The sequence below is a fragment of the Mixophyes fleayi genome, chromosome 8 (genome assembly GCF_038048845.1).
Source record: "Mixophyes fleayi isolate aMixFle1 chromosome 8, aMixFle1.hap1, whole genome shotgun sequence".
Taxonomy (NCBI): Eukaryota; Metazoa; Chordata; class Amphibia; order Anura; family Limnodynastidae; genus Mixophyes; species Mixophyes fleayi.
The window spans coordinates 135,608,847-135,633,556 of record NC_134409.1 but is presented as its reverse complement, the minus strand read 5'-3'; the positions used below and the strand labels follow the sequence as shown (position 1 = coordinate 135,633,556).

Genomic DNA, 24,710 nt, shown 5'->3' with positions numbered 1-24,710 from the left:
CCTAGATCGGCTCCTGTGTGTTGTGTTTGTTTGTGATGGGGAAATTAGATTGTAAGCTCTGTCGGGGCAGAGACAGACAAAGCTGTGGACTATATTGGCGATATATAATATATAATGGACAACAGCAATAGTAATAATTCAGATTAATGATTTTCTGACATGGACGTCCTTCTCTTTAAAACATCTCAAACCCTCAGCCGGTTAAGCTGCATTTATTGGATGTAAACTGTAATACGTCAACTTAACTCATATCATAAGACTTTATGGGGGTACTTTTCAGTGTTGAAAACAAACAAACCAAAAAATGGAGTATTGCAGACATTTCAAATGCTTCATTAACACAGAACAGTGTGATTGATTTTATGCTCCTCACAAATACACAGATTATTTTGCGCCCCGCACATAATATATCAAGGAGCAAATGTATGTAGGTACTTTGGGCATAGATGAGTTTAATAACCAGAAATCCTGATCAGAACTTGTGCTCGGAGAACTTACCTTAGACATGTGACCGTTGGCCAGAGTCAGGGTAAAGTTCTTGGTGATTCCGGTAGGGGTAGGTGGGATGTGTGTGGCGGCTATCCGGGGACAATCTGTGCTGTTCTGCCGGAGAAGGGAGAGGTTGATATTAGTGAGTTACACACAGTTACACCACCAGCTGCCTCCCTCTCCTTATCCTCGCTGGAAGAGGCATTTGGACCAGCGACAATGGTGGGATCGCTATAATGTATCCAGTTTGCAAATGTAGGAAAGGAACAAAATATTTTGCATAATGTACAATCTACCCTGGAAAGCCTTTTGGCACGGCAGCGATATCTATAAAGGGTTACCCATCCTATAGCTGGTCATATGGATATTGATAGGGGAAAGTCCATTGTTGGGGCACCTCATGCCAATGTGTATATGGCAGTTAGATGGGGGTCTCTTCACTGGTACAACTACCCTAATGATTGACAAACTGTCTTTAGAGAACAAAGAGTTACATAACTCAGCATATATGGTTTCCATTTCTGGAAAGAAAGCCTCATCGCCAAATAATGTTACTCTCTGGTAAGACTCATAGTGGGGGAGGGGACCACACCCGGGTAAGGTCAGTTTCTGTTTTGTTTCTGCTGAAATTGGGTTGCTGAAAACCTTTTTATCCCAGGGACGTAACACGAATCAGTCCAGAGGTTATAGAACGAGGAGAATGGATCACATGACCAAGAAGAACCTGGTTTGGAACATCAAGAAGTTCCCTCTGATACATGTCAGAGACCACATACACCCTTCATGGTAAAGTAGTGATGAGCCAATTACCCATACAGTATTATCAATACGCAAGAGAAAAACACAATGGGGGTCAGCAGTGCACAGACCGTGGGGGCAGGAAGCGCCGTGGGTGGACGTGTTTCCGTAGTCTCAGGTCATGTGATCTCCAGGGAGTTTCCACTGTACTCTTAATATGCAACGTCCAAGTCCCCCCCTCCCCAATTCACAGCTCTCAGGAAACAATAGCGATTTTCTGAGTTGATAGTGTGTGGTCTAAAATGCTACTAGATATGGGGCTCTGCAACGTACAGTGAGAATTATACATCATTTTATGTACTTTTGTAAGAATTTAGTTGTAGTATTAGCATCCAATACACTGGTAGATCATAAAAATATCCCCCTTTTTGTTTTTTTAAAAATAGTCTAAGGACTTGTTCAGGCCCCCAAACATTCTGGTCATTGGAAACCGTGTTTTTCTTGCTTTATAACAGTATGAAAAAATAGAACACATTATTCCCAATAGGATTGTTTACACCAAGGGGTATATTTACTAAACTGCAGGTTTGAAAAAGTGGAGACCTTGCCTATAGCAACCAATCAGATTCTAGCTTTCATATTGTAGAATGTACTAAATAAATGACAGCTAGAATCTGATTGGTTGCTATAGGCAACATCTCCACTTTTTCAAACCCGCAGTTTAGTAAATCTAGCCCCAAGACTTTCTGAAGTGTGGATGCTGGAGAGAAATTTGGCCTCTCCCGGGTAGCGGAACAGGGCAATGGGAGACCCTACTGAAGGGTACAAAAGTGGGGCCACCTAAATTGTGGGTTATCCAAATTTGATTGACCGTTTTAGGAGGCCTATACGATACTAGGATTTGTTGGGTACAGATAGACGGCAAACCTATTTTTCCTGTATGCTGAAAACAAACTCTCTCTCATCCTATAGCTTGGCCTGCGTACAAATACGCATTCCAATCACAAGACGTAAAGAAATGATATGTACATAAGAAGTCAGTGAAGTACTGATAACCCTTTGCACTAGTTCTCCAATCACAATTTCATTTGCAACAAGAAATAATCTATAGATACACAAACACAACTCTGTAGTGTCTGTAGTCTGCTGGAAATGTGACACTTCCTTGTAATGTTTCAATCACTTTTGGATAAACTGTGGAAAAACAAAAATTCTCTGGGAACATACTCATCTCTCTTGTGTATACAAATAATTTCACTGGTCCTAACCCCACATTTTTTTACAACTGTGAGAACAGAATGACAACACGGCGCAAAGGAAGCGCATCAGAAATATTTTAGAGCCATAACTTAAATTTCCCAGTTCACACTAAATGGAGAAAAAAAGCCAACATCTGTAGAACTAGAGGAACTGAGACCTGACGAGCTGAGATATATTTGGGAATTTATCTAAGGTTTCCTGTCATTTGTAAACCAACAGCAAATTCACATGTCAACAGGAAGAAAACATTTTTCATCTGCCACGTCTAATGCAGCGGGTAATTAGATAATGAGTTTTCAGCCCATCTTTTCTAATTAAGGGCTGAGATTGCTCGGTAAGGCAGGATTCAATTTCGGCCCTGATAGAGGGGTTGTTTAATGGGATTATGGTAGAGGGCTCGCAGCTCAGGTAACTGTCTCATTAGTTTACATTTCATAGCGTGCATCAAACTTGGTAACATTTACGGCACAACCTAATGAGCAACAAGCCTTTGCATTGTGTAAAACAAATGACAGCTACTTTGTAGACATCTGTTGTGATTTAGTGATGGTTACAGGCGAACGCTGCCCAGTTAACAGCCCCCTCCTGTGTAGACTATTCCCCCCATTGTCTAGTTACTAATGAGTTTTCCAAGGACACTAAAGTCAGATAACAAAATGCGATGGAAACCAAGAACAACGGAGCATTGGCCGAAGTCAGAAGGAGCCCAGACAGTGATGGTTAAAGGCGATCAGCGCACCTCTTCCAGGAGCAAACGCAGGATTTGTAGAGGGGGGGTTTCCACACCACGCCGCCAGTGGGCGTGACCAGCATGCATGGGGGCGTGGCTATAATATTAGACAGTGCTTGTCTGCTCTCCAACTCTTCCTATCCCCATAATATACATGAGCAATTCTGCGTGCACTACTGTTAGGTGCACGCAGCTCTCCCTTTTCAAGCAGAGCCGTGTGAAGTGGGGACAGGGTCCAGCCACCGCAATTATACAGTTCCCCAGGGTTGGAGGGGGGTTTCCAGGCACTAGGAAACCCCCTTCGGTTTGCCTATGTCTTCCCGTAATTGCAGATCGCTGGTTTTTACAGCGATTGGACCGGAGGCATTTTAAAGGATGAGGGTGCATTGCTGCAGAGGGTGGAAGATTACTGGTGGTGAGCAGCTGCTCTTGTAAAAAAAATACGTATTCAATGGGTGTCAATTAAGAGGAACATTGCAAAAAATAAAATGTGCATGAATTGGTCCCTAGATCACAGCCTGTCCGAAATCATAGTCCAAGATAAACTTGTCTCGCTATAGCAAAAACCTGTTTGAGCGCCACCTGGATTTATTCCATCATACCAGCCCCATTTCAGGGGTGGAAACAACCCCCCCCACCCCCACCCCAGCCGAATCAGTACATTTATTATGTGACGTCACATTTGTGTAATCTTGGCTTGTTACACATAGTCAATGGCCTCCAATGTATATCACGGGCTAATGGAGCGTAGACTGAGATTCAACTAAACTCTTGGAACCCCCATAAAGATAGATTGGGGTAAGCAAGCCATGGGGTACGTGAGCCCAGTTCTTACCTTGATGGCCGCGTCACATTGGGAACTGTTGGACACACACGAATGTTCCCTGATGCACCAACTACAGTTCCAAGCAGACACCGCGCAGCTCGTGCACCTGCAAAGTTAACGAGAAGAGTCAGGGCTTGAAAACCAGCGCACGCTTTAGATGGGGGAGGAGCTAATTAGCTATGGATGGTAATGCAGCCTTAACCACGCAAAGTAAATAAATTTAAATAAAAATGGAATTTAAAGGAGTCACAAATGGGCAGGGCTTTTTCTTACATACAAACAAACAGATTTTAAGGCGAGCGCAAAAATACACACTATTCCTTTGGCTAAAACACAGCAAAAAATTAAGTGGTTACTTATGACTTTACTTCTTCAAATATCTTACGATGTTTTGATGTTGATGGTCTGAGTCCTCTCACAGTCATAAATAACCGAGTTATTCTGAACTATCCGGATCCCCCGGACGGTCACTGCCACCGTGACGTTCGTGTAGTCTGGGAAATAAAAGTTGCTCTTAATTCATAGGGTTCAGGTTGACATTTCACCGAGTCTGGTTACAAAGTGCTGAACATTAAAGGAGGATATTAGGCAAAATGTAGCATTAATAAATTGGTTTTCCTCTAATATTTTCCTCAGAAAATTGTTCCATAACCCCCAGGAACATCAGAAATTTTCATTAATACTTAAAACGTCTACAAGAAACACACTTCAGAGTGAAATAAAAGTTTGATTTTATTTAAGATCTATAGTTAATGTCAGCAAAAATGCCCATTTATACCTGGATGCACAATACTACATTAACATCATCATTTTTATTTATTTTTATGGAGATTTCTCTCCATAATCACCACAACAGGCTCAAGGGTCAAACACAATTATCCCTCATGAAATGAGGCATAGGATTACCATGGTAAAAGATTGAATTACAAGGTAATTTCAAGGTAATTTAGTCGTTAACCGTGGTAATTGTGTGTCTTTTTTTAATAGGACGCTTGCTGCATGTTAATTGATTCATCGTTAGACCATTACTCGTTATCATAGCCAGAGACGAGATGGTTGGCGCAAATGACAAGGTAAACGTAACTATTATTTAAAGGTTTCTGTCAGATCTAATATGACCAAGTACAAATCTGCTATCAAAATGGCACCGTGACTGTCCTATCGTAGAAATCAGGACTCGTACTTCTAGAATCTTCCGGACAGAGCGGGCACCGTACCTTGGTTTGCCGGGAATGCTGGGAACTTCTCTCTTGGAAGGAAGGGGCAGTGAGCAAATTGTTGGGATGCATCGGCGTGAGGCACGAAAGTCGCTGGCATGAGCACCCCATCGCCGTAGTCACAGGACGCTTTCATTTGCCTTAGGCTGGGGAGATTCCCGGTGATTTCGAGCAGGATTGTCTGTGGGGGAAGAAAGATGAAAATCACTATGTGTTACAGTCTGAAAAAATTAGATTAGTTACATGGAAGTGATTTATTTAAGCCATAGGAACATGCCAACACCAAGTTGCTGTCATATGTCATACAAGCACTGAAACAACCATCGCTCTACAAAAAATTTTGATGTGCCACTTTTGCACAGCGGCCTCTTTTTGCGTCACACTTTGCGCCGCACGTTTTGCTTTGCGGCACCTGAGAGCGGAGAGGAGGCGCGCACCTTGGAGTATGCTGGGTGGACGAGGGAAGCTTGCCGCTGCAAAGCCACAGGGTTTGGTGGAAGGCTTCGTAAATGACCTTCATCAAACAGACTATGGACTGCATGAATTGTTTCCATGGAAACAGATGTTGCCAAGGAAGGGCAAAATTCCTTAAATGTGTCATACAGAGTGTTTCTGAGTTTTCAGCAGCCAATTACAAGCAAAGGCCCTATTTCAAGTTATTCCAGTAAATCATTGTGGTTTTAATTAGGCAAAATAAATTTTGAGTGGAATTACCCTTTTAAGAACTGGCAGTAGATTAAGTAGTTTTTCTTGTGGGGTGGGGGATTGAGCAAGGACACAGATTTTTTTTAACCCCTTCATGACTGGCACAAGTTTTCCCCCTCTTTATAACCTAAATTTAAAATTTTGGCATTTGTTTGTTTTTTTCTGTTTAGTTTACCTAACTAAACTTTAGATTTAAAAGGAGAGAACACAGCAGGGGCAAACACAGGATTTGTAGAGGGGGGGTTTTCCACATCACGCCACCAGTGGGCGTGACCAGCATGCATGGGGGGGTGGCTATAATATTAGACAGTGCTTGGCTGCTCTCCAACTCTTTCTATCCCCATAATATACATGGGCAATGCTGCGTGCAGCTCTCTCTTTTCGAGCAGAACCGTGTGAAGCGGGAGCAGGGTCCAGCCACCTCAATTATACAGTGCCCCAGCTTGGAGGGGGGTTTCCAGGCACTAGGAACCCCCCCCCCCCCCCCCCCCTTCCCTCGGTTTGTCTATGTGCAGGGTAAGATTACGTGAATAAACGGAATACAAAGTAGCGTAATAACATAACCGAACAAAAGAAAGAATGAACGACCTGCGCTTTACGCCTTGTTTCACTGGACTGACATCTTTAACTTGTTAAAATTAAAATCAATATGTTCAGTTTGGGACTATAGAAAGTAAATATAATAATACTTAGATTTATATAGAGTTGTGTAAGGATAAAGGGATAACGTACTGTTCTTACCTGGGTATCTGAGGCAAAGTCAATTTTGTCAGGCATAATTTTCATTGCTGGGCATTGTTTTGTGACCCCTCTATTAGGGCTGGTCCAGAACCTGGAATCCTCAGAATTCCGACATTCCTGCTTCATGGTGCACCTGAAAGACAACCGGGGGGTTACGTGTGACTTGTGCTGTATACTAATACATCATTCAGGGACAGGGGTTTAACCTCTAGAGCACCAGACTAAGCAGAGACCACGAAACACGTCCTAAGTTTAACAGACGCAAGCCGATGTGACATTAATGAGAGCGCGGCGGCCTGATGGGGAATAGTGATAAGTAATTATCTGCGTATCGGGAGAGAGCTGACACTCGGTGACCTTCACAAGTCAGTGACAGGATCCGAGACTCACATCGGTGTTAGCTGCATATATTAATCCCCCGCCTAATTAATCAGATGGAAGGATCAGAGCGAGATTTTAATTCCAACAGTGATTTATATTTATGTTCAGTCGGTTAATGAGAACATGGGATGGAGACGATGTGATACTGTCAGTGGCTTAAAACGTGTGAATAGTTTATAGTCTACAATCAGGTGAGTGGGTTTTATGACAACTGACAAATTAAGTCCCCTGAAGATGAAGCTGGGGATAGAGAGATACCAGACACTGAACAGTAGACAATGGGGGGGGTATTCAATTGTCAGCGAGTTGTTTTTTTTTGACCGCGTTAAGTCATTTTAACACTGTTTTTTATAATTTTCGAGCGGGATAACATTACCCGCGATTCAATTCCATTTTTAACGCTAAGTTTTTTTCTTCATAAAACGGTCCTCTCGCGCTCCAGTAGAAGGTCTATTGAAAGTATAGGGTGTGCGAGAGGCAGCCACGTTAAAAGCTATTTAATTGTTTTTTAACGCGGCGCGTTAAACAGGAAAATATGCTGTTTTATCTCGCACCTCTTTGGGGTGTGTTAAAAATAAAAAAACCTTTGAAATCATGTAATAATGTGGAAAAAAAGTTAAACTTATGTTTATCACTAATGCCTAACTTGTGTAAGTTGATTTTCCTGTGAAAAAATAACGAAACAAAAAAATTAAAATAAAACAAAAATAAAATAAAATCATTAACTAATTATATCTATGTATGTTTTTGGCACAAATATGAATGCAGTAATGTGTTTTGATATGGTATAGATGATTGTATGGTAAAAAATAGTTCAATTAAAAAATATGCTAAAGAAAGTACTGTAATGTAGGTATTATCAATGTGTAATGCAATCTAATGTATGGAAATGTATGCAAAACCTTTTTTGTGTGTTATACATGACCGCGTTAAAACTCCCCTTCACTCCCCTAAAATCTCGCAAACACAATGTTTAACGCGCAAGGGCAGCGTTCCCTCTTTTTCAATTGAACTACACGAGTTTTCCTGCTGCGCTAACTCAAAACGGTCGCTATTGCCGTCAAAAACCCGCGGGAGATTTTTATTTTTTTTACACGGCGGGGAGAAAAAAACATCTCGCTAACAATTGAATACCCCCCAATGAATGGAAGGGATTTGTGGGTTATTCAGAATGTAGAGAATGGTAGATAGAGGATCATTATCAGTTGTCTTGGTGGAGACAACGTATAATAGAACATACCGGGGATACAGTTTAACTGTGGAACCACAAGTCCAAGCAATCTCCAGTTTGGCTATCTCTGGAGGTGGTTCAAATAAGAAATCCCCAGGCAACGTTTCACCTATTCACAGTAATGGGAGGAAATGGGGCTGAAAAGCGACTTAACAAGAGAAATGATTGACAGGTGCATGTTTTCTAGATCTCCTTACAGATTTTCCAGTCTAATAATAAGTACATCTTCGCTCCTGGTAAAGTGAAATAGCATATTTTTGTCTGTTTTGGGGGGATCACAAGGACAGGGTTAAAAACCAGCGCTGTGGACATAGGCAAGACAGATGCTCCTTTGTGTCACTTCTCCTACCAAGCTTTGACTCGTTAACCACGATTATACACCAGTCGATGTTGACCGTGAACTCTTTTGAACCTATATTTCTGCAAACTACGGTCTTCTCACTTGGAGTGTATCAGAACATACGTCAATCTCTGTTCCCTGGTCTATGAGAATAGCAAGATCATTGCCCTCATTTTATGACATCAAAAATGATGTTCTGTGATCCCATTATCTCTTTGCTGTCTGGTTGACAGGTCAGGACCAGGAGCTATTGACAGATCCAACCCATATATAGTCTATCTCTGGTCTTGTAGGAGATATAAGGACAGGTGATGGAGACCTATGATGGAAACTAGATGATCTTGGATAGGGACATTGTTGGGAGAGACGGGAAGAGTATATTTAGTAAATGATTGATAGAAGGTGGTGACCATTAAATAGACCACATGACACCCATGCACGTGTCTAAGGAGATGGAGCCTGAACTGAACCCAGAGAGTGATCGTCAGACCTGTCCTCCATGGCGCACCATCCGCAGTAGGCGTCGGCGGCCTGCAGACACTCCGCGCACGTCTGGAACTTGTCACAATCTGCAACTTTCACTTGGGTCAGCTGGAAAAAGAAGAAGAATTTTGAACACATAAAAGGACAGGCCCAGAAATATATAAATATTTGCAACACAGGATTTTACATGGATATTAACATCACCGTGACCTCATCTGCGTCCAAGAAACTGAACCATTAACGAGAATTATGCCTCAAACATTATATTGACCCCAGGCCCAAACCCGCAAGCCCGGGAGTGACAGGTTACCTGGTGTGATGTCATCACGTAGAGGTTGGCGGGATTGACAGGGTTAAACTGCATAATGTGGTGGACCGGCTGTCCGCGGGCTATCAGGATCGACTGTTTGCTCACAACGTTCATGGTGCCGTTGAGGTTAATCTGTGGACGCAACAAAACATCCATCACATATAAAATAACATGATAGATATAGCAAATATAGGATTCTTTGTATCTGGATTTAGTGAGACGAGCAGCTGCCATGTTGTTGTCCTAATGAAATCAGATACAAGTCAAAAATCTGACACTCAGGTCTGGTAAGCTGCCATGACATCACTGGCCTCTGTGTAGCAGTCCACCAATCACATTTTGCAGAGCAAGTTTGCAAGCCTGTCAGTCACACTCCGCTTGTTCATACGGAGAAGGACCTTCCTTCTAACGTGAGAAACTAACACAGAAACACTCTAGAAGTATATTAATCAGCTCAGTAATAAACGGCCTATGATTCATTGTGGCTTTATCTAGACTTTAAGCACGCAGTACATGTTACACTCATCAGGACTTGCAAATCCAAGGCAGACGAAGGGTTAAGCTCCAGAAGGAGCAGCTTAAATGCCACAATAAAACAACAGTCTGGGACCACTGAGGAAATTCCATTAAACCATTTCCCAAAATCGCACCCCACCTCCTCCTCTCCCATCTCTTTTTCTCATTCATTATCTTTAGCTCGTAACCTCGGATTCCTCATTCTCGTTTTCACAGCCATTTGGGAAATTTACAATAAAGAATTCTCTCCCCCCAACAATATAAAATGAGGTAGCATTGTGCAACCTCAATTAGTGTCCTTTCATTTGCACGGGTTTGTGTATGACGTTAGTGGGCACATGAATCCGGGCACAGAGGCACCGGGGAGTGAGGTGTGAGATGGAATAGAGAGCGTCCCGGATCCCTGATGACCAATCGTTGGACACGTCCTCTCCCGAGGATTAGATCTAGGGGAAGCTTTCATTCCGGCTGTTAATGCTTTATCGCAGCCTCTCCCAGGAACACAGATCTCAATTACACACTAATAAAGGGAGGTTACAGGTCTGACTAAGTAGGTAACTGCTGTGGAATTGGATTAGTAACGTGTGAGCCGAGGGTGGGGGGAGAGGGAGCGATCTCTGCAGATAGCAGAAAGCTTATATTCAACAATTATCAGATGGATTTAACACGACAAACCGATGAGTGACCACGTGTGGACAGGTCCAGTCTTAGGTATAATAGAAACAACCAAAAACAGTCAACGTTCAACAGGATTAAATACCGTGGACTGAAGGACAAATCCTGGAAGACCTTTGACGTGTGGAGCCTCAAACATCTTCCAGTCCAACCTGCGGCTCTCCAGGGGTTGTACAACTACAAGTCCCAGCATGCTTTACCAGCCATTATCTGGCAGGGTATGCTGAGACTTGTAGTTTCACAACACCAGGAGAACCAAAGGTTCTCCAGGCCCGGCTGTGAGGATGCCCAGGCCCGGCTGTGACCTAGTCAGAAGACGTCTTACTAAATAATCACCCCAAATAAGATAGTATTAAAGGTCACAGTGGCAGTGCAAGGGACCAACAAGTGCTATTGCAACCTCATTAAATTATATTATTATGTAAAATATATTAATACTATATTATCATATTATTACTTTTAGAATTGAGCTGTCAAAAAGATTACAGGTAACAAGGCAATCAAACGATAACACAGAAAGCGTCAAATGACAAATACATAATATTACAATGTATCCAGATCCCCAAAACATAAAATAAGAAACAGGGTATAAATAGCAACAGCCACCAGGAACCAAGGGGTGAATATGTACGAACAACTTTTAAGGTTTAAAGATAATTTTAGTAGTAAGATAGACGGGGACTAGGTAGGGGGGAGAATATACAGGACCAATATTTAGGAGGGGGGTTGACAAACTTGTAGCAGCTCATATCATATTATTTTTAAAGGAGAGAGCAAAGAGTAGCGGCCGACAACACGGCATCCATTGTGCAGTGAGCAGATATTGCTGGTGATGCTGGTGGGATCTGGTGGGATCTGGTGGGATTGGCATTACACACTGGTTCAGGACTCACGTGGACTGTGCACCAATCTACAAAAACAAGATCTTGTTTTGCCAGACAAGGTGTTTATATAATGAGAAAGGGGGGGAGATTGGGCATATTTGGAAGGCATTCTTATTCCTGGTTTTTAGAACGAACAGCGACACTTCCTCAATGCCGGTGAAATCAGTACAACGGTCATTTTAAAAAAAAAAGTCCATTTGTGATTTTCAGGAAGGTCCCCGGTAAGGTGGGTGTGCGGGGGCGGGGCTTGACGAATCGCATCATTTGGGCTAAGATGAAGCGATATTTGCGTCATTAAGACCCCGCCACTTATCTATTGCGGGGGCGAGACCCGGGAGGTGTCCCTGAATCTCTAGAGACTGAAGTGTCTTTAACGTTTCTGTCTCCATTACTGAAGTCATGTTGTCTTACCTGTCAGTCTTTCATTAAATCTTGGTCTCCATGAAAATGGCCACCTCCATAGACATCAATACATGGACATAGGACACAATTTCTGAACTGTGTCATCATGCCACAGATGGCGAAGCCAACCACGTCTTGTACTGGCTCAGCATCAGGGAGAATGCCAGACTCTTCAGGGAGTGAGGGAGATCACCCCTATTTCAGGGAGTCTCCCTGACATTCATGGAGAGTTGGCAAGTATGATTTTAACTGCACATATCTATATATGTTACTCAGCAAATGTCCTGCTCTTTGCAAATGTACCCCTCCATCTTCCTGGCACAAAGCTGGCAGGACACTTGGTACCGGTCACCCCAGATAGAAGAGGGCATGGTAAAATTTTTAGGATTGTTGTGGTTTCACTGCCCCCATCCTCAGTCATATGACAGGCTGATAAAAGGCGGTGTAGTACATGTATAAAGTCTGCTCTGTCTGTAGCTCTCACAGCGAAGGTAGAAAGATACATGTGCAGCAAAATATAGACCCAGCATCTGGGAGGTGTAATCACTGCATATTCACAAGGTAAAGGTGAGACTGACAACAAGAGCAGCAGATGCTGAGATTACAACAGTTACATCGAGATACTTTCAGAAAATCAGCTTTAAGTGTCTTCTATCTGCTCCTAATACTTGTACTATGTGTCAGCTCAGATAAGGGTGGTGTTATGTAGCCTGTAGGTTATGTGGATGGTGGAAGTCACCAAAGAATTCAATAAATGTAATGTGTGAACTGTGAAACAAATATTTTTCAGCTCGACTTTCACCCGTTAAAGTGCTAAGATGGCAGAACGTGCAGGTGAAGAACATTTTGCTCTCTCTGGTGGAAGAAGCTGGAGAGGTTTGGGTGCTCGTTGCTGAAATTGGGGCGAGCCGCAGTGATGCGCCCCATTCTACAGCTGAATGCAGCATAGATGTTTTGTGGATGCAGTTAATATTTTTTAAATAGGGATGTTTAGAATGCAAATAAAAAGGAAATTAAAATGAACTTCAGTAAACATGATAAGATGGAGGTTATAGTGCACCATATAATTACATGCACCAGCAAAGTGTTACTAGAAATTATTCACGTATTGATAAGTATGTGAGGGATGGACTAAAATTAATTTTAATTCAGCCTATCAATTTACTAGCTCAGCGGTTCCCAAATCCAGTCCTCAAGGGAACAGGGCAGGTTCTCCAGGTGACCAGTGACATAATTCTACCACCTGTGGATCTATTACATTGCATCAGTCAGTAATGATCTGTTACATTGTATCAGTCAGTAATGATTACACCACCTGTGTATCTGTTACATTGTATCAGTCAGTAATGATTACACCACCTGTGTATCTGTTACATTGTATCAGTCAGTAATGATTACACCACCTGTGTATCTGTTACATTGTATCAGTCAGTAATGATTACACCATCTGTGGATCTGTTACATTGTATCAGTCAGTAATGATTACACCACCTGTGTATCTGTTACATTGTATCAGTCAGTAATGATTACACCACCTGTGGATATGTTACAATGTATCAGTCAGTAATGATTACACCACCTATGGGTCTATTACATTGTATCAGTCAGTAATGATTACACCACCTGTGGATCTGTTACATTGTATCAGTCAGTAATGATTACAACACCTGTGGATCTGTTACATTGTATCAGTCAGTAATGATTACACCTGTGTATCTGTTACATTGTGTCAGTCAGTAATGATTACAGCTGTGTATCTGTTACATTGTATCAGTCAGTAATGATTACACCTGTGTATCTGTTACATTGTGTCAGTCAGTAATGATTACACCACCTGTGTATCTGTTACATTGTGTCAGTCAGTAATGATTATACCACCTGTGTATCTGTTACATTGTGTCAGTCAGTAATGATTACACCTGTGCTCCAGCAGGGAGATATGGAAAACCTGCACTTCTAGGGGTCCCTGAGGACTGGATTTGGGAAACCCTGCACTAGTCTGTGACACCAGTGAGGCATGAGGCACAAGAGAGGGAAAGCTATTTTGTGCCTCATGCCTCAGTGATGTCAGCAGCTCATTGTGAATGGATAGGCTGCATTTTAATGTATAAGTGATATAGTGTTCGTAGGCTGCCCCCTTTCCTCTCTATGGTGGCGATATGTGCGTTGGAAGTGTCGGTGGGCTATGAAATGGACTAAACAGAGATATGAAACCAGGGAAAGCTGGGGCGGTATATTTAACCCTATATTATATGTATCTGCCATTCATTACTGGGAATAAAAACAAAGTGTTATTTTTCTGTCCTTTTTATTTATTTATTTTTTTAAACAGGTTACAGTCCTCTGAATTACCTTCAGGAGTCGGCCGCTGGAGGTGCCCAAAAACGCCACTGTGTAGCCACTGATATTGGCCACCGCCACGGAGGTCAAGCCCACAGCCTTGAAGAGCGGCGTGGCAGACAGAGACTGACTGATAGCCAGCGGGTGCTGGAGATGGGCGGCTCCACAGTCCAACTGCTCTTCCTGCAGCTGTGAAGAATAGAGAGACCAGTGTGAGACACGGGAAGTGGGCAAAGCAAACCGCGCAGGGCACTCAGACACACACAACGCACTTATTATAAGCAATGGCTGGCATTATACTCTCAGACTATTTAATGGAGCACTAGATCTAAGTGCCTCATCGCACACTAGAAGGTCTCAGGGGGGTAAAACGTTCAATGTTATCACAATGTGCATCAGGAAAAGATGAAATATGTCGTTTCTATCACAGCATAAATCAGCAATTTCAGCCAAAAGGTCAAAGAATGCGGCCATTAACCCTGTGGGTGCCAGAGTCCCCCCAAATTCACTGAGTGTGGTGTTGAATAATTGTCGGATAATTGTTTCTGTCTGGAGTCTGGGAATAATTGCAAAAAACTTTTATCTGGGATAAAGCCAAAATGGTTCAGCTTCCCCCCCCCATCCCCCTCCTGTGAGTGTTCTACACGCATAAAACTTGATATAAAAATACTTTTCTTAAAAGATCCACCCGTCCTACTGCAAGATATCAGACACACACACTGTCCCATCAAACCACATACAACTCAATGTATCAATCTACAAATGATGGGAACTTACTGATTTGTCAATACCCCCAGGCTGTTATCACTACAAGCATATATTTATCTTCCTGTGCTTTCAAACCCTGTGTTTACATCATCCTGCAGAGTGCTTTCATTTAATTGCCCCGGGCTGTGACCGTGCTCTGCTCTGCTGGCAATATCAGATACCATTGTGCCCACAAATCAGCTTTGTGATATATCCTAGGACGGTAAAAACTAAGTCGCTCTGCCTGATGGTATAAAGACACAGCTGAGAAGCACAGAGGGATGTGGTGATAAAGAAATTAAATTAGATTAAACTTTGCAGTATTATAGGAGATAGACAGGAAGAGGGAATTGAATGAAGTGAAAGGTTATAGTCAGGTTATAGGCAGATCCATTTTTACAAAGTGTTCCTGATTTATCCGTTGATCAAGACACTAAAATAGGTTTGGCCAGAGCTGCCTTAAACACTAAACACACATGAAATACACATGGTGCACAGGAAACAGTGTACATGTGTAGCACTTTGCTGCAGACCTGTCAGTTTGGGATCATGTGACATGATCACCTGATAAAGTGAACACACCTAAAATTTCTCCAATTGTACCTCCTGATTTTTTAGTGAGATCCAGCTCTTCTGACATATGGTATTTCTGTAATCAGGATGCAGCCCCCCCTTAACTCCCCCTTTTCTCTCTCAGCCATGGGAAGCGTTTAGACTAAATTTAGAAAATTCCATCATGTTATGCTGTAGGATTCCCAAGTCTCCGATGGTTTAATGCTCGGACCGTTGTCGCGGATTAGGGTCTCCAGGATTTGTAAAATTACTAGTTGTTAAAAAAGTTCCTGACAATTATACTAAACATTTGTCTCTCCGGGAACAAACACTTTCATACACAGCCGTCAGTTTGTATAACGCACAATGGTGCCATACAGTCCAATCCTAAAGCAAATACAGTTTCAGCCAATTCATTTTTGCTGATTAATCACAAATCACTGTTATTTTTCTTTGCAAAAATTAGTGTTAACAATTAATAGGATGTTCTGATTAAAATATTTGATGGTCCATGTTGTGGTGATGGGGCCAACAAACTAACTGGGAATGTGAGGGGCCAACTTTTAGGCTGGTTACCCACCGGCGTTAGGGAGATGACAGCGACACAGCATGTTAAACGCGAAGGCGAGTAAATAGAGTTCGAAAACAGAAGCGCAAAATGCGCTTTTCTGCAGTAAACAAGGAGTAGGGAGACCGAGCGGTCTCTTATCGCCGCAGCTCTCAACGCCTAGAGAGGCGAACGAGGGATATCGATCATTAGCGTTTGCAAACGCTGTAAAAAGAAAACTGGTGAGCAGACCACCCCCTTAAACAGACAAACCAGCTCTAGTGCTACCAGCCTAGGTTGGTATGTGGAAATCCCCCAAAAATTGCACTAGGCTTTGTCTGCCAGCGGCTGAATTATACTTTAATACAATTCCCAACCTAGTATTTTAAATACTGGATTTTCAACGCTACAGAGCTTACTATCGTGTCCTACCCCACTTATGAAACCCGGACTTCCCATCTTTTCTATAACTCAAATTAACACCTCCCAATAATTATAAATGCAAAATCAGGACAAAATAAGCCCCACTCACATTTGCCCTCACACTGTGCCTGATTCAGCCAAACATGCCCACTTTTCAACCAACCATGCCCACTTTCTGTGAAGATCCGCCCACTTGTGTGATGCTCCACCCACTTGTTAGGAAGCTCTGCCCCTTTAGAAGTATGCAAATCGCAATTGTCCCTCTCAAAACAGGTCAGTTGGAGGGTATGCAAATGAACCACTGTGATCATGTGATGGCGCAGCATCAGCAGTTCCCATTGGTGAGGAGATCAATGTGCTGTCAGCAATGACCGTGAGATATCAATATACACTAACCAGCTCTTCCACACCCAATAGAGCAGAGCCGGAACTTTAAATTTTAGCAGCTGGAGCGAGAAGGAAAACTGCCTCCCCCCCTCCCCTAGCCTTCAATTTTAACCAATTAACCTAAAATATTCATAAACTGCGCCCCCCTCCCTTCTGCAATGCACCCTGGGCGGTTGCTCCTCTCGTACAGCCCTAGTTACGGCCCTGCCATAGAGGCAGCCATTTTGTGGGCTGAGCCAATCAATATTTACCCTATCACATCACTCGGGACCTGTGACATCACTGAGCCATGAGACAGTTTCATAAACATTGGTTTGGCGCACAAAATGGCTGCCTCCTCCGTGAGCCTGCATTAAGCATCTATCCAAGCCCAGTGGCGGTTACACAACATACCCTGAGAGGATTATTTTGGTTAGGTATGGTTGTTTTTCCTATGCTGGCTCAGACAGAGATTATCCTGGATCTCCGACCCCTGGGTATGGGAGAGAAGGAATGCTGGCAGGGCTCGTACGCCCGGTAATGTGTGTATATTCCTGCTGTCTGCACATGTTTCCCCACACACTGCGCTTTTCAGGATTCCCAGCCACAGATGTTTCCAGTTGTGTGAATACATAGCTGGAGTTATTACACAGATTTGCTGTAATACATCCCCCATATCCTCACAGCTGTTCGCAGACCCTGCCAGCGAAACAAAGAGAGAGGAGGCGAGAGATCAATGTCGGCTTAGAAACGCACCGGGCGATGAGAGACAAAGGCTGCGGAGACAGGACAATGGGTGAGGTTACCCTAATAAGTGAAGGTTACAATGAGACACCACCTAGTCTAAAATAATATACATTATGTAGAGGTTTCTGCCTTAGAGGCGGGGGCTACATTCATCATCATCATCACCATTTATTTATATAGCGCCACTGATTCCGCAGCGCTGTACAGAGAACTCACTCACATCAGTCCCTGCCCCATTAGAGCTTACAGTCTAAATTCCCTAATATACACACAGAGACAGACCGGGGTCAATTTGATAGCAGCCAATTAACCTACCAGTATGTTTTTGGAGTGTGGGAGGAAACCAGAGCACCAGGAGGAAACCCACGCAAACATGGGGGGAACATACAAACGCCACACAGATAAGGCCATGGTTGGGAATCGAACTCATGACCCAGTGCTGTGAGGCAGAAGTGCTAACCACGTGAGCCACCATGCTGCCCAGGCTTTCCCTCTACCCATCTTATAACAAGGTGTAGGGGGATCCCTCTTCTTAATTACTAGGAGGGCTGCCATGCCAGTACAAGGGGAAGGACCCGTGATGTTGTCCTCTTAATGATAACCCATGTCCCTTGTCACCACAATATAAGTAGTGTTGTCTGTATGATTCTATTAGTTGGGTGACACCTTTTAGTCCAGCGTTGTGTGTGGGTGCGTGGGGTGAATCCTGTAAAGCTAGCAGCGAAACGCGTTTAGTTATTTTTAACTATTTTTCAAAGATCCAAACTGAATCATTATCTGCAAATAGCAGAACCTGATTCACAAAAAAAGACTCCAGGGACATTTGACGTAGGAGTCACTGATACCACAAATCATTGAGCTCTAAACTGGACGAGGGAGGAGAACACAGCAACCAGCACCGAAACACATGTAAAGATAACATATTATTTTAACACATCTATACCTGATTTGACTCGTATCTGCATTGGTTTTATTTGCATCAACGTGAACAGGACCTGAAGTGATACTGTAACCAAACCTACAGATCCATATGGTGACCAGACCCAGCTGCACCCGGTTATCAGACCCAGGTGGTTGTCTGATCCACAGGACACTCTGCCACGGGGCTGCTGGGTATAGGAGCTGCAGGGCTCTGGCAGATGACACTCTGCAGAGAACATGATCATGTACTCGGCCACTATCAGGCTCTTTATCAGCGCTCATTAGATTAGTGTCAGGACAGCGGCAGAGAGATGGATTCAGAGGCACCGAGTGATGGTTCCAGGAAGCCTGACGCTGCCGTTCACACGTTATCAGCAGCTGGGAACAGCTGACAATTTGCACAGGTGCCTGGAAGCTCTGTCTTTTGTCACATTCAACAGGTGACATCTGACATTAACCTTACACAGTGCAGAATCCCAGCAGGTGCGACTACAGGGTCTGTGAGGATACAATGTATCCATCCGACAGATCACAGCATAAATGTATCACTTCCCAATAACAGAGCTGGTCGTGGCATCTGGCATTACAGTTTGATATGTAGGTTTGGCTGGTATAATATATGTGGGCAGGGTTAGTATTTGCATATGGGCACAAGCTGGTATAATGTGTTTGGCACAGGCTGGTGTGATAATAGGTTCTGTCTGGCAGGATAAACTGTAAGGCACTTCGCTCAGTATGGTAATATTATACATTGTATCACTCCGTATATAGTTTCCTGATTGGATAGAGTCTCACTTGCTACATTTTAGGTATATAAATATTAGATAAATCATTCATTCTCTTCCTCCTAATACACAGACATCAGGACACAGAACTTTTCCCTCTTCCTAATACACAGATATCAGGACATACTGACCTCTCCCAACCTCCTAATACACAGACATCAGGACACACTGACCTCTCCCTCGTCCTAATACACAGACATCAGTACACACTGACCTCTCCCCTCCTAATACACAGACATCAGTACACACTGACCTCTCCTCTCCTCCTAATACACAGACATCAGGACACACTGACCTCTCCTCTCCTAAAACACAGGCATCAGGATACACTGACCTCTCCTCTCCTCCTAATACACAGACATCAGTACACACTGACCTCTCCTCTCCTCCTAATACACAGACATCAGGACACACTGACCTCTCCTCTCCTAAAACACAGGCATCAGGATACACTGACCTCTCCCAACCTCCTAATACACAGACATCAGGACACACTGACCTCTCCCTCGTCCTAATACACAGACATCAGTACACACTGACCTCTCCCCTCCTAATACACAGACATCAGTACACACTGACCTCTCCTCTCCTAAAACACAGGCATCAGGATACACTGACCTCTCCTCTCCTCCTAATACACAGACATCAGGACACACTGACTTCTCCCCTTCTCCTAATACACAGACATCAGGACACTGACCTCTCCCTCCTCCTAATACACAGACATCAGGACACTGACCTCTCCCTCCTCCTAATACACAGACATCAGGACACACTGACCTCTCCCCTTCTCCTAATACACAGACATCAGGATACACTGACCTCTCCCCTCCTCCTAATACACAGACATCAGGACACAGACCTCTCCCCTCCTCCTAATACACAGACATCAGGGCACACTGACCTCTCCTCTCCTCCTAATACACACACATCAGGACACTGACCTCTCCCTCCTCCTAATACACAGACATCAGGACACACTGACCTCTCCCTCCTCCTAATACACAGACATCAGGACACACTGACCTCTCCTCTCCTCCTAATACACACACATCAGGACACTGACCTCTCCCTCCTCCTAATACACAGACATCAGTATACACTGACCTCTCCCTCCTAATACACAGACATCAGGACACACTGACCTCTCCCCTCCTCCTAATACACAGACATCAGGACACACTGACCTCTCCCTCCTCCTAATACACAGACATCAGGACACACTGACCTCTCCCTCCTCCTAATACACAGACATCAGGACATAACCCTTTTCCTGCTACTAATACACAGGTATCCGCACGTTATCTTATTGATAACCCGCAGCATATGTGATACAGTATTTCCATGTATCCATCAGACTTCCCTGTTGAGATTCCAGCGTTCTGTCTACCGCCTGCCCTGTAACCCCAACAGGGGAACCTGACACCCCTCCTGCCCTTGTCTTGTCCTCCTCCCATGTGACTGTCAGGGGTCTGCCTCCCGAATCTGATCCCTATGGTAAGAGAACTAATCATCGCCCTGATCCCTCTACTGCTCTCCCCACTTGTGTTTTCAAAGCGTTCAGAGTGGGATTAGGAGGTGCTGACAAGATGGGACATAAAGAGCCAAGTGACAGGTGACACAGTGATCCCATTAACCCCTTCACTGCAAAACCATAATGACCACAGACACTTCCCCTGTATAGAACCATTAAGTGCTAAGAGTAAGTTGTCTTATAACAAAGAGCTTCTAGTTACAGACAAATATATGTGTACAATATTCAGGGACTTGTCCAAGATATTGGGAAAGGATTTATATACTGGATGTGGAACTACAACTTCCAGCAGGCCCTGACAGTCATGCCTACATTAGAGTCCGAATATAACTGATAACAGAAGACAATAGCTTCACTTCCCAAAATATTTGTAGGTACACCTACTTTTTTAAGTTGCACTACCCACTAGGAAAATATTTTACTAACTTGACCCCCTTCTCCCTGGCCGGGGCCCTGGGGGCCGCTCGATGCAGCCGTTGTACCCGGGGATCCGCTCTTGGTTAAGGTTTGTGATTGGTTCTCCAGCTCATATCCCCCCTCCGGGCACTGATAGATAATCTGTCTCCGCTATGTATAAAATCACATGGACATGGACCCTGAGCTTCTTATAAGAGTAAAAACTTAGTTTTGGGTGGAAATACCCTATTAAACAAGACAATTTGCATATTACACAGTCAAATTATTTGAATATGTGAATATTAAGCTAGCACACCAGACCAAGTATTTCACTTTATTATATGTCACAGTCTGTCACTGAGATATATATATATATATATATATATATATATATATATAAAACTGAAATAAACACATCTAAATCCAACACTATCAGTATCCACCTCTCACTGACAGCTGCCAATCAAACTTTCTTCCAGCTGACATTTGTCAAAAGCAGCAGTTAGCATTTAGAGCTGTGGAACCTCTGTAAGTAAGTAATGATATTATACTATATGTATTGGTTGTTTGTTTTTTATTATAATTTTGTTATAATTTTAGCTAAACATCCGCTCTTCTGAATTATTTGCACTATCGAGCAAACTATGCCTTCCAATTAGTGGAACAATGCAGAACGGTGGCACAGTGGTTAGAGCTGCTGTGGATGAGCAATGATTAATAAAAACAAATAAAAAGTGATTCTATAATTCTAAAGATAAATATTAGTTGTATACTGGTCTGAGGGGTTCAGTAAAAGAGATAATAGACTGTAGCTATGCTTAAATTATAAACTGTGGGTGGAGGAGGAAATGACTTTAGCTAGAGAACCTCAGTTGTTCTAAGAAATCCATTCAATGGGAGTATATTTACTAAACTGCAGGTTTGAAAAAGTGGAGATGTTGTCTATAGCGACCAGATTCTAGCTGTTATTTTGTAGAATGTACTAAATAAATGATAACTAGAATCTGATTGGTTGCTATAGGCAACATCTCCACTTTTTAAAACCCGCAGTTTAGTAAATATACCCTTTGTGTATTTCTTCAAAGCAAGTTTGTCAATCTGTCAGTCACTCTGTGCCTGGTGTGTTACAGAAGAACCTAAATTCTAACACTGCAGCTTGCTGCAGAGGGGTGAAATGAAGCTTGGGGGACCCAGAGTGCTTAATTTGTGAATAAAAAATGAAGCAGAACTTACAAACTTAGGCTATGAGTGCAGTAAAAATGCTGGTTCTGAAATTGTGTGTGTTCCAGCACAAAGGAAGCCTTGTACCCCCCCCCCCCCCACCCCATGTGTTCCCTATTCTCAGAAGAACCTCACACCTCTCAGTTTGACCAATCTATGGCTTACAGATAATCTAGTTCTTCCTACCACCTCGTCATTGCTGACCACCAGCCTCACACCAAATCTTTATGTGCACTTCCTTTACCCCTAATGTTGCCTGGTGACTGTACGTGGTGACCTATTTCTGAAAAAGCAGCGATAACGATGATTTTTTTATTTTCACGTCCCGCCGCTATGGCAGTGGGGTTTTTGGCCTTTGATAAACATACTCCCTTAATGTCAGCTTATTTTTCTGCTGTTCTCAGACCCCCCAGGACCCTCAAACATTTGCCCTGACTGCGGGTCCCTCTGTTGTTACCTCCATGGGATTAGAAGACTGTGGGAAGTCTGAGTGACTCTAACCCACTGTTATCGGGAGCCTCTGTATCACCGTACTGACTCTTTTAATAACAATCTCTCATGGGGCAATCATTGTGTTTGCTGAGATCCTCAGGCTGGAAAGACCTCAAATAATAAACAATGTATCCAATATGGTCAACATTCTGGACTGTTACATTGTTTCACCATAGTTGCAAATTCTCAGATGACTGATGAGTTTAATATTGTTCTCTTGTGCCAGTAAAGTAACATGTTATTCTCAGTGATGATATCCAGCGTCTGAGAAGGCAAAAGAGAAACTTTAGATCATATCTGGACAAAGGTCATTGAGTCAGTATAGGAAGAAAATACCCAGTATCTCAACTGGACTTGTCAGAGAGTTTCACCCATAGACAGTGATGTGGGAGCAGATTAGAGCGATAGTCACACGCTCCACACTACAATCTCACACCCTTGGTGTCACTTCCTACTGAGTGGTAACTCTGCAAAAAAACAAAACAGAATTGGCTTGTATTAATCATCATCATCATCAGCTATTTATAAAGCACCACTAATTCCGCAGCGCTGTACAGAGAACTCAAATCAGTCCCTGCCCCATTGGAGCTTACAGTCTAATTTCCCTAACACACACACAGACAGACAGAGGGAGACTAGGGGCAATTTAATAGCAGCTTATTAACCTACTAGGATTTTTTTGGGATTGTGGGAGGAAACCAGAGCACCCGGAGGAAACCCACGCAAACACGGGGAGAACATACAAACTCCACACAGATGAAGTCACTGACAAGACCTCCCCTCAAATACCGCGTACAGTTCTAAAGGCCCTATCACCAAAAATATATTAATAAAGAAAATTCAGAGAGGGGGCTACTGAAATAGTGCAGGAGCTGCATAACAACACACATCAGGAGAGATCTGAAGAGCTGAACATGTCCAACTTATAGGAGAGAAGGGACAGAGGTGAAATCATAGAAACATTTATATGTATCAAAGGTAATAACATAGGTCAGTCCAGTCACTAGGAACCAGGGACATCACTGAGTGCAGCCTATCCAGTCACTAGGAACCAGGGACATCACTGAGTGCAGCCTATCCAGTCACTAGGAACCAGTGACATCACTGAGTGCAGCCTATCCAGTCACTAGGAACCAGTGACATCACTGAGAGCAGCCTATCCAGTCACTAGGAACCAGGGACATCACTGAGTGCAGCCTATTCAGTCACTAGGAACCAGTGACATCACAGAGAATGCAGCCTATCCAGTCACTAGGAACCAGTGACATCACTGAGTGCAGCCTATCCAGTCACTAGGAACCAGTGACATCACTGAGGATGCAGCCTATCCAGCCACTAGGAACCAGTGACATCACTGAGGATGCAGCCTATCCATTCACTAGGAACCAGTGACATCACTGAGGATGCAGCCTATCCAGTCACTAGGAACCAGTGACATCACTGAGGATGCAGCCTATCCAGTCACTAGGAACCTGTGACATCACTGAGAAAGCAGCCTATCCAGTCACTAGGAACCAGTGACATCACTGAGAGTGCAGCCTATCCAGTCACTAGGAACCAGTGACATCACTGAGGATGCAGCCTATCCAGTCACTAGGAACCAGTGACATCACTGAGGATGCAGCCTATCCAGTCACTAGGAACCTGTGACATCACTGAGAAAGCAGCCTATCCAGTCACTAGGAACCTGTGACATCAATGAGAAAGCAGC

General features: G+C 43.4%; 1 protein-coding gene across 1 annotated transcript in view; it reads right to left on the bottom strand.

Annotated features, from left to right (window-relative positions):
• The window catches only part of PLXND1 (plexin D1), a 72,093-nt gene that overhangs the window by 34,074 nt on the left and 13,309 nt on the right, over nucleotides 1-24,710 (bottom strand). Inside the window, 8 exon segments of the mRNA XM_075183711.1 lie at nucleotides 499-603; nucleotides 4,053-4,149; nucleotides 4,429-4,537; nucleotides 5,261-5,441; nucleotides 6,707-6,839; nucleotides 9,149-9,249; nucleotides 9,452-9,583; nucleotides 14,281-14,457. Of these exon segments, the coding sequence (XP_075039812.1) occupies nucleotides 499-603; nucleotides 4,053-4,149; nucleotides 4,429-4,537; nucleotides 5,261-5,441; nucleotides 6,707-6,839; nucleotides 9,149-9,249; nucleotides 9,452-9,583; nucleotides 14,281-14,457 (1,035 nt within the window).